Source organism: Marmota flaviventris, chromosome 11 (assembly GCF_047511675.1).
Source record: "Marmota flaviventris isolate mMarFla1 chromosome 11, mMarFla1.hap1, whole genome shotgun sequence".
NCBI lineage: Eukaryota > Metazoa > Chordata > Mammalia > Rodentia > Sciuridae > Marmota > Marmota flaviventris.
The window spans coordinates 7,984,636-8,002,722 of NC_092508.1; the positions used below are offsets into that span (position 1 = coordinate 7,984,636).

Consider the following 18,087-nt stretch of genomic DNA (forward strand, 5'->3'; position numbering starts at 1 on the left):
TTCAGGACACACCCCATCGACCCAAATGTGTTCTACTAGGTCACACCTACCAGGGGCCACCACCTCCCAACAGCACCACAGACTGGCAACCAAGCCTTTACCACATGGTCCAGACCATAGCACTACTTCTCTCCCTCTTTTTATTTATTTTTTAGTTGTAGTTGAACTCAATATATTTATTTATTTATTTTTATGAGGATCAATCCCAGGGCCTCGCATGTGCTGGGCGAGCACTCTACCGCTGAGCCACAACCCCAGCCCTTCTCCCCCTTTCATGATGGCTTCATTTGGACAGGAGATGGTGCTGGTCCCAAGACACTAACTCAGTATTGCACAGATCCAGCAGGCACTGTGGAATATTTATTCCATTTACAACAGATTTCCTAAATACAGAGAGAGATTCTAAGGTAATGACCTGGACTCAAATTCCTACTCTACCACTTTCTAGTTGAGTGACAGCAGATAAAATATTTAACTTCTCTGATTATCACTTTTTTTGGGGGGGGGGGGTTATCAGATATTAAACTCAAGGGCACCTAACTATTGAGCCACATTCCCAGCTCTTTTATGGATTTTTTTTTTTAGAGACAAGGTCTCATTAAATTGCTTAGGGCCTTGATAAGTTGCTAAGGCAGGCTTTGAACTCGTGATTCTCCTGCCTCAGCCTCCCAAGATTCTCACTTCTTAATCTACAACATGAGGATGATAATTTTACCTTGAAGGGTTACTATAAGGATTAAGTAAAAAACACACTCCAAGTGTCCAGTGCAATGGCTGGGATAGAGCAGGTAATCAATAAGTGGTGGTTATTATTATTTCATTTCACAGAAAGGGGTCAAAGACTTTCTGAATGTATTTCTATGCAAATAGATAACTGGCAAAAGTGCAGAAAGTCTGCATCCTAAGCAGTGGTACGCAAGCTTTGAAATACATCAGAATCATCCAAAAATAAAGATGATCAGAGCCAGGCACAGTGGTGCACACCTGTAATCCCAGCAGCTTGGAGGCTGAGGCAGGAGATCATGAGTTCAAAGCCAGCCTCAGAAACAGCCAGGCGCTAAGCAATTCAGTGAGATCCTGTCTCTAAATAAAATACAAAATAGGGCTGGGGATGTGGCTCAGTGGCTAAGTGTCCCTGAGTTCAACCCCCAGTACCCTGAAAAATTATAATAATAAAATAAAAATAAAGATGACCAGGCCTCACACTGAGACTTTGATTCTGTAGATACTCGGCGGGAGAGGGTTGTGTCCTATGCATCTATGTTTTCAACAAACTCCCCAATGACTCGATGCATAACGTAAGTATGAGAACCAGTGTCCTAAGTTACCCATTCTTCCATGTTTGTTATGCATGCTCACACACATTCAGACTGTATCTGAAAAACTTCCATGTTTCACAATTATTTGTGTACAGAAATAACTATTATAACTATCAAAACCCAAAATATCGTTAACAACTATTTATTATTCTTATTCAGCAACCATCAAATCTCAGTGTTGAAAAATAATTTTAAAAAGTCAGCTGATACAAATTTACATCCAGTACTTGAGCTCCCAGAAAATATCCCTGGAAATGATTTCTTAAGCTTCTCCTTAAACATTACAAGGGAGACGGACTCACTACATTCTTTCTCTTTTTTAAATGTGTGCTATCATTAAAGCTCTTCATATGTATCAAAATCAAAAATACATAAATTATAATTTCCAAAGATGAAAATTCTCCTATTCACAATCCCACCTCATGGTAACAAATATGAGAATATTTTTGTGCAATGTGAGGGACCAAGTTGCAAAACCCATCATCTGGGCCATAATACCTCCCAAATCTCAACATGAGTGTCCCCAAAGCAGTCTCTCTCCAGAGGCAAATGCACAAAGGAACTCTTCCCCTTAGAAGCTCATTTTGTAATTAACTAAACAAAAGGAACCTTTGCCTTGGGAACCCAGAATTATAATTTATGACAGTTTCAAACGTGGCACCTTTAAGAAAAAGGAGAACTAACTAACTTCCTGCGATAAGAGAAGCTAACTTCAGGATGAGAGAAGCAGACCACTGGACTGAAAGTTTCATGACCAATTTCAAATACATCATTTGGCAGAATAATCTGCTATCCAGAGACATCAGCTTGCAGACATCCCAGCTAGCTATGAACAAAGAGTAAATAAGATCTTAATTTTAGAGACTTCTTGGCTGCTCAGGGAAAAACAATCAATTTTAAATATGGGGTTCTGGGGGTGTGGCCTAGTGGCCGAGTACTTGCCCAACACGTGCAAGGTCCTAGTTTGAACCCCTGACCATGACTGTATGATTTCAGTGATACCTCAAGGTAAGCAACTTTATTCCAGAGCATTAAGCAGCACTTTGACTCTTTTCCCTATCAAAATTTTTATGAGATAAGAACAACTCTGATGATTTAGATAGGAGGTGTCCCTGAAATGTTCCTGTGTTAATGCAGGAAACGTTTGGGGGTGAGATGATTAGATTATGAGACCATGACCTAATCAGTAGGTTAATTCATTTGATGGATTAATAATCTGAATAGAAAAGCAGGTGGTAATTATAGACAGGTGGGGCACGGCTGGAAGAGGTGGGTCGCTGGGGATTATACATTTTGTCTCTGGCTTCTTACATCCTCTCTGCTTCTCGGCTGCCATATTCTGAGAAGCTTTCCTCCAATACATCCTTCTGCCATGATGTTCTGACTCATCTGGAGCCCAGAGCCAGGGAGCTGGCCGACCATGGGCTGAACCTCTGATACCTTGAGCCAAAATAAACTTTTCCTCCTCCGTTGTTCTTGTCAGGTATTTTGGTCACAGCTACAAAAAAAGCTGCCTAACACAACTAAGCCAAGATGCCTTGCCATGCACGAACTCAACTTTTAATAGGGAAATATCTTTTAGACTTTTCATATTCTAAAACTACTGATATGATGTGCACGAAAGTCCAAAGAATGCGCCTCAAGTTTACAAAAATTTGAGATGCAAGAGACATACACAACTAAAAGAACGTCACAGGACATTTTCTGATAATTCTAGCATTCAAGGAACCAATAATGAAAGTGATAGAAATTTCACCCATGATCACTCAAGCTTTCTCTGTTAACATTTCTACTTCATTTAGAGGCATTGCTTCCCACTCCAACAAAGAGTTAATGAGATTTTAATTTTAGAGACTCCTTGGCTGCTTAAGCAAACCAGGGAGTCTATGTCTCTAATAAAATATAAAAAGTTCCAGGGACATGGTTCAGTGCTTCAGCACCCTGGATTCAATTTCTGATACAGGGGAGGAAAAAAAAGCAAAACAAAACAGAACAAAAATGACTATATGGATTAAAGTTCCTTTCTAGCTTTTCATCATTACCTTTTCTGCTTGTTTTTTGGGGTGAGCAGCCAGACCTGGTTTGCTGGAACCCCTGGAATTCAGCCTATGGCAACACTGGGAGGTGGTGAAACCCTTAGGAGGGCCCGGGCCCATCTTTTTTTTTGGGGGGGTGGGGCGGGGGCAGGGGAGAGTACCAGGAATTGAACTCAGGAGTGCTAACCACTGGGCACAGCCCTTTTTTTTTTTTTTTTTTTTTAATTTTTTATTGTGGGTTGTTCAAAACATTACAAATTTCTTGACATATCATATTCCACACTTTGATTCAAGTGGGTTATGAACTCCCACCTTCACCCCATACACAGATTGCAGAATCACATCAGTTACACATCCATTGATTTACATATTGCCATACTAGTGTCTGTTGTGCTCCGCTGCCTTTCCCATCCTCCACCCTCCCCCCTTCCCACCGCTCCCCTCCCCTCCCCTCCTCTCTCTCTACCCCCTCCACTGTATAACCCTGAGGGTCTCCTTCCATTACCATGCAATTTCCCTTCTCTCTCCCTTTCCCTCCCACCTCTCATCCCTGTTTAATGTTAATCTTCTTCTCATGCTCTTCGTCCCTACTCTGATCTTAGTTACTCTCCTTATATCAAAGAAGACATTTGGCATTTGTTTTTTAGGGATTGGCTAGCTTCACTTAGCATAATCTGCTCTAATGCCATCCATTTCCCTGTAAATTCTATGATTTTGTCATTTTTTAATGCAGAGTAATACTCCATTGTGTATAAATGCCACATTTTTTTTATCCATTCGTCTATTGAAGGGCATCTAGGTTGGTTCCACAGTCTTGCTATTGTGAACTGTGCTGCTATGAACATCGATGTAGCAGTGTCCCTGTAGCATGCTCTTTTTAGGTCTTTAGGGAATAGACCAAGGGGCACAGCCCTTTTTGTAGTTTATTTTGAGACAAGGTCTATTGAGTTGCTTAGGGCCTCGCTAAATTGCTGAGGCTAGCTCTGAACTCGTGATCCTCCTGCCTCAGCCTACCAAGCCACAGGGATTCCATGTGTGCACCACTGTGGCTGGCCCAGCCCCGTCTTTTCATTCTGCTTTCTGGTTCCTCATGAAAGCTCCACCCGTTGCTCCATGCCTTTACCATCAGGGTCTCTCACCACAGGCCCAAAGAAATAAGACGGCCCAATCTTAGGATGGAAACTCCAGAACTGTGAGTTAAATAAACATTTTCTCTTTATAAGTTAATTGCCTCAAGAACTTCATTACAGTGATGAAAAGATGACTCACAAGGTTACTAAGGACAAAACGAACACTGAAGCCTTTCACATCTGACACTACTGAAACTCTCCACAGGTGGCAGACCTAAAGTATTACTCATTTGTCAAATTGGTAAGCAGAGTTAAATAATTTACTAATATTTTCTTTCTTTAAAAAAGTTTAACTCTCTAAAAGAAGCATAGAAAAACAATGGCAGGACGTTCTGCAATATTCTCTGACATTGCTCTACTCTGAAAGGGGCAAACGGGATATTTCACAGACCAAAACTTTCATGTAGCAAAACTCCACCTGCTGGGAGTTGAGGAACACGCCATCGATACTTACTAAAGGCATGAAGCACCACACACACCCTTCCCAACATGGTCCTAATTCAGACACTTTTCAAAATGTAATATCAAAGACAAACCTGGCCCCAACTAAAGCCACCAATTTCATATTAACTAGTTTTTCTCACCTCGCTGGAAAATGTTCTGGTAAAAATTACTGACCATGGAAAAACATCATTTTACATACAAACTTAAGATTGGAATTTCTACTTTAAATATAAGAAATGGAAAAGATTTATAAGAATGGGTACTGAATAAAAAAACCCCATTTGACTAGTTCAAGATAAAAGTTAAAATATTACAATAATTCCATAAGGGGCTGGGGATTTAGCTCAGTTGGTAGAATGTTTGCCTCCCATGCACAGGGTCCTGGGTTCAATCCCTAGCACCACCTAATAATAATAATAATAATAATAGTAATAATAATAATTCCTTAAAATAATCCCATAGTGTCCTGCCTTCGGAGCTGCTACAGTCATTTATTTCCCTTGGGGACCCTATCTGGACCCTCCATTTCCCCAGGCCTTGCTATTCACTACACAAGACTAGCTGGCAACACCAGACACCCTGAGAGCAGGCCTCAACACTGCAGATAAAGATGATTACAGAGCACTTTGTAAATATTTAAAGCCCTCATTTACCAATCTACAAACTCTTTCCATCGCTGTTCCTACCTCGCAGCTTAAAACCTGAATTGGCAGAGCTGTTCTTATAAAAATTTTAATCTAGATGATTTACCTTTGTTGTTTTGTCCATTCTCCTTCTGGGATGAGAAATAAGTTCAGGAAAACGAGCGTGTGGTAGACAGTACCAAAGAGGAAGAGGATTCTCAGGACAACGAAGCCCAGGTCTAAGCGTTTCTGTGAGGAGCTAAGATAGTTAGCGATGTCTCAATACTTGGTTGATTTCACTCCCAAACCAATCAGTCCTCTTCTCTCCATCGCAATGATCACTGTGTTGGTGGAGCCTTGCCTATTCCCACAGCCTCCTAAAGGCCTTCTACCCGCTTCCAAAGACCTTCCCCCTGCCGCTGAAATGTCCTAAAAATGCAAATATGCAACTTCAACTCCAAAGCTTTATCCTAAGGAAATTGAGATTGGGGTGAGTATAATGGAGCCAGACTGCCTGGGTTCAAACCTCAGCTCCCGCGTGTCTGGATGGGATACCAAAGCAAGGTATTCATGTAGGGTTTCTCTTTTGATCTCATTAAATTCTTCTTAATTTTTTCATAATAGCACTATTCACATACCATATAATTCACCTATTTATAAGGTGTACATTTTAATAGTTCACAGTATATTCACAGAGTTATGCAACCATCACTACAGTCAATTTTGTTTTGGGGTTTTTTTTGTTTGTTTTCCCTTCTCTTTTGCAGTGTGGGAGTCAAACCCAGGGTCCATACATGATAGGCAAGTGTTGAACCAATTTTATAACATCTTCACCATCCCCCCAAAGAAACCCCTTATTGACTAGCAGTCATGCTCACTTGCCCTGTTCTCCCCAGCCCCTGCCACCATTAATGTACTTCCTGCTTTCGTAGATTCACCTCTTCTAGACCTTTCATATAAACAGAATCATACAACATATGGCCTTTTGTGCCTGGCTTCGTTCACTTAGCATAATGTTTTCATTATGTTGTAGCCTGAATTAGTACTTCATTTCCTCTTCTATTTCATCGTATGGATACATCACATTTTGTTTATCCTTTTATCAGTTGATAGACATTTGGGTCATCTGCCCATTGGGCTTTTAGGAATGTTGCAAGTTGCTGTGTGGACATATGTTTTCACTTCTCTTGGGCATAATCTTGGTGTGGAATTGCCAGGTCATATGGTAAGTCACCTTCTGAGATAACTGAACCTGTTTTTTGAAGACTATTAATGATATGAGGAAATGGTCTCTTCATTTGATAAAAAGATGCAAAAATAAACACACATACATGTATCTGTTTTTTATAAATACTGCAAACTTCTGGGTGTATGTATGGGTCTTGGCACAGCCTCCCATTAATGCTTTGTACACCTTATAAATGTTCACAATTTATATTCTCAGATTCACAATCATTACCCTTATCTACCAGGCACCTGCAACCACTGGCTGCTCTCATTCTGCAGGGGCTCCCACTGCTTCAAAAGGATACGTAGATTGTCAAAAGCTTTGGCGTGTTGTTTGCTTTAAAAATTAAAGCCAGAAACTTTTCCAGCTTCAACTTTAACTCTGGAGTCCAAGAGTCCTGGAGACAAAGAAAAAAAAAATAAAAATAGTACCCCACTAAATGCCAGCAGTACCATCAAGTTGGGGCCATTTGGTTAAGAGCCCTGCTAGTTACAGAAACCAAAAGCAAGGGATCTTGGCAGAGATGTGAGAATGTAGAAACAGGTTCTAGGACATATGACCAATTCAGTTACAGAAGACTCAAGAATTCACAGCACGGAAAAAACAATTCAGTACATGATCTGAATATTTCATGTGATTTAAACACAAGCATGACAAGTGACCTTATTAGGTTGAATACCAAAAATAATTATGGTTTAGGCATGCATGGCGCTGGTAGGCATAACACAAACAATTATCGCTAAGTTACTGATGGTTCCAAAGAAAGAAACTCATTTTCATAGAACTTGCCTTCATATAAAGAAAGAACAGAGGTCATTATCTGAAACAAATACATCCTATCATGTCAAGCAGTTATGATATGCTCCTTGAAAATAATATATTGAAAATAACACTCATTAAAGAAGGAAAAAATAATAAAAGAAAAAGTGTGACAAGTACCGATCTTTCAGAACAATTTTCTTCATACACTTCATACAAAAATAACTTCCACTCAAACCAAGAATTTCATAAAAAAGACGCTCTCCCAGTAAAACACTCACATCCACCTGCCTGGTGGATCCTGCCGTTACCCTCAGACTGTCCCATCCTTCCCTCTCTCTCCTCTCCAGCTCTGCATCCAATCACTCTATCCTATGCCATTTAGTAACAATACAATATAAATGAACACGTATTCCTAAATTTTGAAGATTTGTTCATTTTTTGACACCATGTGATCATTTTGTTTATAACGAGTTGTCGTGGGTTGAACTGTATCCCTGCAGAAGACGTGTGGAAGCCCTAATCCCTGGTATCTCATGAGGTCTTTGGGGAAGGGGCCACTGCAGATATAATTACAGTTAGGAGAGGTCACACTGGCACGGGGTGGACAATTAATTCAATGTGACTGCTGCCCTTACAGGAACAAGGAAATTCAGACAAAGGAAACATGAAGAGAGAAGTAGACCATGCAAGATGGAGACAGAGGCTGCAGCAATGCAGGCTCAAGCCAAGGGCCACCCAGAAGCAACCAAAGCTGGAGGAAGAAAGGCAGGATGCTCCCCCAGAACCTCCAAAGGCAGGCAGCCTGCACACACCTCGACCTTAACCATGCCCAGTCTCCCGAACTGAAAGACCATAGATTTCTGTGGTTTCAGCCACAGGGTCCTTGGTTCTCTGTTGGGGCATCCTTAGGAGGGCAAACATGGCATCTAGAGCTCAGGGCTCTCTGCACTTGACCATCTGGAAAAGAACCTCGGAGAGGACTGTTGTGTCTCAACATGAATTGAGACTTCTTAAAAACAAAACAAAGTATTTGTAGAGCTCCAGTTAGGCTGCTCTGTTTTGGTTACCATTTTGAAAAACCAACAAATAATGTATTTCCAATTGGTTACCTCCCCAGTGATGCTCTGCTAATGACAGGCTTAAGACTGGGGTAAAATCTCTCTGGGGATGAACCCCCCATTTTTTTTCTCAACTGTTATTTTTCCTGTGCTTTCAGCTCTGAGAACATTTCCCAAGTCTGATGGGCAACTTGACCACCATAATTCCAAAAATAAGCATAAAGAGCCAGGAGAAGCCCTGGGTCGGCTCTGCTGAATGATCTAGAAAAAGCCACTCACCCTTTTTCTCTCACGGTTTCTTCCCTTATAGAATGCAGGCTTTTAAGTAGATTAGTCTGGCTGTAAAACAGACTCTTCACATGACAGGGAACCTTTACTTAGGACCCTGATACAATGAGTCACGGCAGCATTACTATGGGAGTGAGGAAGGCCCAGGGCTCACCCCCTGGTTTACCTGGGGCTTCCTTTCTGTCCCTTACAGAGACTACAAGGCTCCTCCCCACTTCTTCAGATCTTCCCTAATCAAGCATATAGTGGTCCCTAGCACAGAATAGGTGTCCAGAAGTTTTTCCTAAAGTTATCAATTACAGAAATTCATAAGTATTTCTGCAGAAGGATGATCCTAAACTGAGTTTGCAAATAGAACTCATTACAATACCTATGAAGGAATTTCCTGTCTGTCAACACTGCAGAAGGGATAATATAAAAAAGCAATTAAAAGAACTCTTTGAAAAAAAGGCCATAGTTTTTAAATGCACCCAAGTGTCAAGGAAGGAACTGCAGAGGACAAAATGAAGTGAAAGCAGGAACCCCAAGAGTTAAGGAACATCGAAGACAGTGTTTTTGCTGTAAGGATAACTGCAGAATGTTGAAGACCTTGAACTTCAGTTCTGAGAGTTGTCATGAGTACATAAGATGGAAAACATAAGATCTGCTCATATTACATAATCTAAAGGAGACCCCAGAACAAACCCAGGACTCCAAAGGGCTGTAGCATAAGTAAAATGTTATGGATAATAAACTCATTGTACAGAAAGAACCAGTATTGACCTTGACACTGGGTGGAAGGAGGGAAAAGCCTAATTTGAGATTTCACAACCACACTCCGTACCATGAGCTGAGACTGACACTACCTGGGTTGTCCCCAAAACTACTGCAAATAATCTGATTTCAAATGGTCCTAGGTTGGTATGCCCCCCGTGACTGGAAGATGCCAATAAAAATCTTCTTTGGAAGAACCAAATCGCATCCAGGCCTCAAAGAAATTCTTTCCAGTTCCAAGTAAAATAAACTCATCAACACTTTTTTTTTTTTTTTTAAAGAGAAATAAGTCACTGTCAGAGCAGCAGAAATAGACATAGTAGAACCAAATTTACACAGACTTTTGGTATTGAAATTCACAGAGAATATGAGATAAATGTTTAATATGTCAAAGAAATAAGAAAGCAAGAAAAAAGAGTATAAAAATGACCCAGCAAATCTGAATAAAAACAACAACAAAAACCCTTCTATCTTAACACGTTAATAAAGTAGCCAGGCATAGTCATGCATGCCTGTACTCTCAGCAACTCAGGAGGCTGAGGCAGCAGGAGGATCACAAATTTGAGGCCAGTCTCAGCAACTTAGGGAGATCCTGTCTCAAAATAAAACATAAAAAGGCTGCGGGTGTAGCTTCATGATAAAGTGCCCCTGCATTCAATCCCCAGTGCCACACATGCACAAAAAGTTAATAAGTGAAATCACAAATTCAATGAGAAGAACAGATTAATCACAGCTGAAGAATAAATTTGTGAACTGAAATATAAATGTGAATAAATTGCCCAAAACATAGCCAGAGAGATCAAGAAATGGAAAATATATGCTGTTAAAAGACAAGGAAGGGGCTGGGGTTGTGGCTCAGTGGTTGAGCGCTCGCCTAGCTCGTGCGAGGCCCTGGGTTCGATCCCCAGTACCACATAAAAACAAATAAACAAATTAAAGGTATTGTGTACAACTAAGAAATAAATATTAAAAATAAATAAATAAACAAATAAAAGAAAGGCATTCTATCCATCTATGACTACAAAAAAAAAAAAAAATTAAAAGAAAAAAAAAAGACAAGGAAGATGCCAGGCATGGTGGCACACGCCTGTAATCCCAGGGGCTTGGGAGGCTGAGACAGGAGAATCCTGAGTTCAAAGCCAGCCTCAGAATCAGCAAGGCACTAAGCAACTCAGTGAGACCCTGGCTCTAAATAAAACACAAAATAGGGCTGGGGATGTGGCTCAGTGGTCAAGTGCCCCTGAGTTCAATCCCCAGTACCCAAAATAAAACACAAGTAAGGCCCAAAAATGTAAATGTAGATCACACTACTTCACACTACTGAAATACACACTTTAAAATGGTTAAAATGGCCGGGCACAGTGGTGCACACCTGTAATCCCAACAGCTGGGGAGGCTGAGACAGGAGGATCATGAGTTCAGCTAGCCTCAGCAAAAAAAGTGAGGTGCTAAGCAACTCAGTGAGACACTGTCTCTAAATAAAATATAAAATAGGGCTGGGATGTGGCTCAGTGTCAAGTGCTGCTGAGTTCAATTCCCGGTGCCCCCCCCCAAAAAAAATTGGTCAAAACGGTAAATTTTATATGTATTTGACCACAATTTTTAAAAATGAAAAAGAAAAAAGAAGACACAATAAATAGTCTGATGTTGTACAAGAGATGTAGCTCCATAATCGAGCACCTACCTGTCTCATGTGGACAAGACCCTAGGTTCAATCCCCAGCACTAAAAAAAAGAAGTGCATTCAACCTGATCAGATATTCAGAGGAGAGACGAAGACAATGGGGAAGAGGTAATACATGAAGAGATAAGAACTGAAAATTTTCCAGAGTTGTTGAAAGACGCAAAAACAGTATATCCAGGAAGTCCAATAAATCTCAAGTGAAAATAGAAATCTATCCCTGGACACAAAGAAGTGAAACTATACCATCCCAAAGGTCAGAGAAAAAATATAGATCGCCTCTACAGGAATAGCACTTAGGGTGACAGCCAACTTCAAAGCAGCAACAATGAGAGCCAGGAGACTGTGCAGTGCAGTGAAGTTTTAAACATAATCGAAATCTCCCTTCAATACTTACATACAACATGATTTAAGAGGCTATTATATTTTAAAGTATTTCTGATCGGGTGTCAACATACTTTATATACAAATAAAATATGAAAAATTGTGGTATATATGTGTATTAAAAATTATAATGTAAAAAAAACAAAAGTATATGTATAAAGGCATGAATTGTGTGAACATACTTTATACACAGAGATATGAAAAACTGTGCTCTATATGTGTAATAAGTATTGTAATGGGGGCTGAGGATGTGGCTCAAGTGGTAGCATGCTCGCCTGGCATGCATGGGGCACTGGGTTCAATTCTCAGCACCACATAAAAACAAAATCAAGAAATTGTGTCCACCTAAAACTAAAAAATAAATATTAAAAAAAAAAGAATTATAATGCATTCCACTGCAATTGTGTATTTTAAAAAAATAGAATCAATTAAAGATAAAAAAAAAAATTCTGTCAGCCCAAGTTAACAGGCCTTAATATAACCAAAAATAAATCTTATTTTATGGCACCAAAGAGTTCATTAAGCCCATTACCTCAATGCTCTTTTACAGTGTAATTTAAGAGTGGTTGCCAGGGATTAGGGGTGAGGACAAGGGTGACTACAAAGGGGCAACACAAGGCAGTACTTTGGGATAATTAATGCAGAAGTTCTGTGTGCTAGCTGGGTGCAGTGGTGCCTATAATTTCAGATAGTTAAGCAAGAGGATCATAAGTTCAAAGCCAGACATAGCAACTTAGCAAGGCCCTAAGTAGCTTAGTGAGACCCTGTCTCAAAATAAAAAATGAAAAGGGCTGGGGATGTGGCTCAGTGGTTAAATGGCCCTGGGATCAATGCCTGGTACAAAAAAAAAAACAAAAAACTGTGTGTCCTGATTGTGGTGGTAGCATTATAGAATCAATGCATGTGTGGAAATTCATAAAACACACATGACCAAAAGTTAACTTTAGGGCTGAGGTTGTGGCTCAGTGGTAGAGCGCTTGCCTAGCACATGCAAGGGTCTGGATTCGGTCCTCAATACCACATAAAAATAAATGAATAGGGCTGGGGATGTAGCTCAGTGGCAGAGTGCTTACTTCGCCTGTGGAAGACACTGGGTTCGATCCTCAGAACCACATAAAAAATAAAATAAAGGTATTGTGTCCATCTACAACTAAAAAAATCATAAATTTTTAAAAAATAAATGAATAAAATAAAGGCATTGTGTCCAACTACAACTAAAAAAAAACCTTTTTAAAAAAATAGGTTAATTTTACTATATAACATCTAAAAAAATAAAACTTTAAAAAAATTTGTCAAGCAAGCAGGTAAGAATCCTTGCTTTCTGTTAAAACTGAACACTGGTATATGCTGGTCTAAAAACTACCTTTGTTTGCTTTGATCTATCTACAAAGAGAAACTATAACATGTCCTCTCTGTTTATGGCATACTCAAGGCTATATCATAGTGTGGTTAGTTCGTTCTTTCTCCTAGATGTACAGTATTCCATTGTGTGACCATTACACAATTTATGTATGCATGTTCCTTCTGATGTACTATGGGGCACTGCTAGTTCTTGCTATTATGAGCTTTATAAGTATGTACAAGAACACAAGCCACAGCTAGTATAGGACAGTGAAAATTAAATCAAACACTCACCAAATATAACTAACCACCCAAAAGAGGATGAATAAATTAGGGTTACAAAAAATAATAATGAGAGCAGCCAGGTGCAGTGCTATACACCTGTAATCTCAGCAGCTTAGAAGGCTGAAGCAGGAGAATCACAAGTTCAGAGCCAGCCTCAGCAACTTAGCGAGGCCCTGAGCAACTCAGTTCGACCCTATCTCTGAATAAAATACAAAAAAAGGGCTGGGGATATGGCTCAGTGGTTAAGTGCCCCTGAGTTCAATCCCCAGTACCAATAATAATAATAATAACAACAACAACAACAACAATAGCAGACTTTAGTTTTCTAAAGTATAATTCAGAAACCAGAAGCTTACACAAAGTGAAGCCACAGATGTAAAGGCTGCCACTTACCTGGAAGAGCTCTTTGAATGAGGGGTGTACCATGGGGTTGGGCACAAAAGGGAGGGCATAGAAAGGAAGGAACTCGGTGGTCTGGCTTAACGCTGCCCCTTTCGTCTCCAGGTAGTTTTTGAAATAAGAAATCCGTTCATCTAGTTCCTGCTTGTCCTAGAGCAGGGAGAAACTTGTTTGAGGTTTCTAGCTCCACAATGGTCCCCCGTTCACCCATCTGCTCTTGAGGCTCCTTGTCACTGGCCTTGTCCCCATCTGGCCTGGTGGGCACACTGTCTCCAGTCATTCTAACATCACCTCAACTTTACCCCTAGTGAAACTTTAACAGAAATGCCAGAAAATTGTAAGAACAGTTCAAGACACTGCTTTTTAACTTCATTTTTACCAATTTAATATGACCTCCAAATTCTTCATGAACATCCTTTTTAGTGAAAAGACAAAATCTCATCGAATCTCTCCTACTTTGAGTAGTTCTCCCATTATTAGACATATCCACTGTTTCCACTTTACAGACATTCATGAACATCTGTCTGCATTCCCATGATTCTAAGGGGAGTAGGTATCTCCATAGGTTCTTGAAGGCGAACTACCCCTGTCACTACTCCTCTCCTTTATCCATCTAGGGGCGGATCCTGCCTCACTTCCCTGCTCCACATGCAACCCAGTGCTCCTCAGTTCCCGTCTCAGGGTTCCTCTCTTCTCTTGGACCTTGATGAGCACACAGAGGAGCTGGATTTGGTGTTTCCCTCCGTGACCTCAGGAGCCCCACAAGTTATAGCCCTCAGCCTGTGGCCTTGTGCACACACTAGCCGCTGTCCTCATGGGCACACCTCACTGGACCTGTACGTGGCCCTCTTCCGACCCATCTTGAAAAATGGATGACGTTGATTTTTTTTTCTTACATCAAAACAGAAAAATTTAAAAATAGAAATAAAAACAAATAATAAAAGTCTCCCATGACCTTCCCCACATGAGTAATATCTTAAAGAACAGACTCCAAGAAAGGGTACTGCCCCTCCCTCCATCACTGCCCCTTCCTTGGGGCCCCTGATGTTCAGAGTTAACACAGGTCCCCAGGGCAGTGTTAACGTGCATGACCACAGATCAACTGGCTTGCTCCCTCTCCAGCACTTCCTCTGAACTACAAGGCTCATCTACCCCAGGGCTTGACACTTCAGCCCTCCACCCTACCGGGAAAAGGTCACGGAAGCTAAATTCAACCTGTCATTCCCATGCACTCTATAAATAGGCAAACTATTCCCCTACTACTTGCGTTTAAATTTATTTCCTAATATGTGGCCCGAAGATGTGTTCTTTTAGAAGTCTGCATATATACACTAAGCTATTTTGATGAGTTTTTCAAAAACTTAAAGTATTTAGATAAAAATTTGATTACAGAAATTATTAAATCTCCATATAAATTAGAAAATAAAGTGCTGGGAATGAGGTGGAAAATAACTTCTCAAGACACAAGATGCTGCACCTTTTGAGCAGAATGATGAAAGAGGACAGAACTAAGAACATGGAAGAGCTGACAACCCCCCCAACCTCCGCCCACCCTTGCCCACCCACCAACCACAGCCAACCCACCGGCCTCCCTACAGAGTACTTCAGAAGATAAATGGCAAAATGAATGTGAAGATAGAATTCCAGCTTCTGAGCAAGGGAGTCACCATCTCGGACGGAACTGGGAACATGCTCCTCCCACAAATCAAAGAACACCTTCTGGTCTCCACCATCAAAGGCAGCCACAAGATCCTTCTGCAGAAAGGACATCAGACTGATCAAGAATTATGAAGGACACTTGTTCTTCCAACACCCAAACCCGTCATAGCCCAGCTAATACTACAGACACCCCACACACCCCTCTTCGGAAGCAGGAAGTAGAAATACAAAACCCCAAGAGACTGCCCATTATTTGGCCATTATTCTTTTTATACTTTCAAAAATGGTTTTAGATATGATTTTCCTATATAATTATCATTTTTAGATTACTTGTTCTATTTATGATCAAGTTTATTAACATTATAAAATGGAAATGTGCAGCGAACAAGGTCACAGTGTCTGGTTATACTTACTTAGGTCAAGGACATTCACTAATAAGGATTCTTCAAATGTGACTTTTACAAAAACTATCACCATGTCATGTGATGGAGAACTACTGTTTCAGAAACCTGCATTACTGCAGGAAGTATCTGCATACATTGAACATAAACTCAGAACTTTCCCAAATGAGACTCCAATGAACTTCTACCTCCTCCAAGCCAGCCTCTTTCTGTTGCTCAGCCTTGAAACAGGTCAAGGGCAGCTTACAACAACTCTGGGTGGGGGCTTCCAGGACAAAGCATACAGCCGAGCACAGCCCCTCTTGGGAGACACTGGGGGACCCAGGGAAGAAGGCTCCACACTCTTGTGAATGAATGATATAACAGCAAGTGGATCTTCCCAGAGGCAGTGCTGCTGGGCCTGGCTCAGCACCAAGTTCATCTCTGACGTGCTCCCAAGCAAACCCTATGAGCCATTCCAGGGGAGGCCTTTACCCTGAGCATTGCAGACCAAGAGCTCTCTATGTGAATGAGGAGAGCACAGACTCCCATGGAATTTGAAGGCCCAGAATCATGGTATTTTCTTTTCTTTCTTCCCTTTTTCTGGGGGGAGAGGTACTAGGGACTGAACTCAGGGGCACCTGACCACTGAGCCACATACCCACCCCTATTTTGTATTTTATTTAGAAATAGTGTCTCACTGAGTTGCTTCTGGCCTCACCACTGCTGACTCTGGCTTTACACTCGTGATCCTCCTGCCTCAACCTCCCAAACTGCTGGGATTACAGGCAAGTGCCACTGTGCCTGGCCATGACATTTTCTTAACATGGCTTACCAGAGCCCACATGTCAAATGGCTCATCTACACTTTGTTCTAAACTCCATTTTTAGTCCTAAAACCACAAGGCTTAGATATCTACTCCAATTTGTTATTTTCTGTTATGTTCATTGGTAATTATCCTGGTGTGTTTAAAGTGTAATACTTCAAACACACTAGGATAATTACCATCCACTCCAATTTATGATTCAGATTTTATACCTAGAAATAGTCCTTGCATTTAAAATATCCTTATGTGTAAAGCAATCCACTGTAAGTACGAGATCACAAACTATTAATGATCTTCTGTAAACCACAATCAGAGCCAGAATCAACAAGATGAGAAAACGTGCATACCACCGGGCACCACTAATAACTCATCAACACATACTTCTTAAAGCACTGTGCCCAGGGAAATGCCATTTGTTTTTGAAGGTCCCTGACAACATATTTTGTTTAACTGCTCTGTGTATTTTTATTTGTGGATCTACTCCAGTGGGGCACAATTACTAACTGGAGGAGCAGAAAAGATACTCTGAGACAATCAAAAAATTTCAAGGTCATAGCCAGGTATGGTGGCACATGCCTGTAATCACAGTGGCTCAACAGGCTGAGACAGAAGAATTGCAAGTTCAAAGCCAGCCTCAGCAACAGCGAGTGAGACTCTGTCTCTAAATACAAAATAGGCTGGAGATGTGGCTCAGTGGCCAGGTACCCCTGAATTCAATCCCCTGTATGCCAAAAAAAGAAAAGAAAAATTCAATGTCTTTCAAGTTACATAAAAATGGACCTGAAGACATCAGAGAAATGTAAATCAGAATCTCAAGATATTACACTTCAGCCGAGTGCAGCAGCGCAAGCCTGTAGTCCCAGCGAGTTGGGAGGTTGAGACAGGAAGATCACGAGTTCAAAGCCTGCCTCAGCAAAAGCAAGGTGCTTAGCAACTCAGGGAGACCCTGTCTCTAAATAAAATATAAAAAAAGGGCTGGGGATGTGGCTCAGTGGATGAGTGCTCCCGAATTCAATTCCTGGTGCCAAAAAAAAAAAAAAAGCATTACATTTCAAACACACTAGGATAATTACCAATGAACATAACAGAAAATAACAAATGTTGGTGAGTATATTTATAAAACAGGAAGAGCCAGGTGCAATGTCACATGTCTGTAGTCCCAGCTACTTGGGAGGCTGTTTAAAAAAAAAAAAAAAAAAGGCAAAAAGGGATGGGGACGTAGCTCAGTGGTACACCACCCCTGGGTTCAATCCCCAGTACAAAAAAATCGGCAGGGGTTAGGGGACTTGCATACACTACTGGTAGGAATGTAAAGTGGAGCAGCCACTGAGTAAAACAGTCCAGCAATTCTTCAAATAATTAAAATTTGAACTCTCATACAATCCAGCAATTTCACTTGGGTATTTCATGGATATATATCCAAGAAAATGGAAAGCAAGGTTTTGAAGAAAGATTTGTAATCACATGTTCACAGCAGTGGTCACAAAAGCCA

At 40.8% G+C, this 18,087-nt stretch overlaps 1 protein-coding gene across 2 annotated transcripts in view; it reads right to left on the bottom strand.

The window, feature by feature from the left end:
- The window catches only part of Armc9 (armadillo repeat containing 9), a 133,360-nt gene that overhangs the window by 105,528 nt on the left and 9,745 nt on the right, over positions 1 to 18,087 (bottom strand). For both annotated transcript variants that reach the window (XM_027942001.2, XM_071619549.1), the window contains exons 4-7: positions 15,315 to 15,485; positions 13,725 to 13,880; positions 7,085 to 7,177; positions 5,680 to 5,704 (exon numbers count right to left, since the gene is read on the bottom strand). In XM_027942001.2, the coding sequence (XP_027797802.2) occupies positions 5,680 to 5,704; positions 7,085 to 7,177; positions 13,725 to 13,880; positions 15,315 to 15,485 (445 nt within the window). The remainder of the gene's footprint in view (positions 1 to 5,679; positions 5,705 to 7,084; positions 7,178 to 13,724; positions 13,881 to 15,314; positions 15,486 to 18,087) is intronic.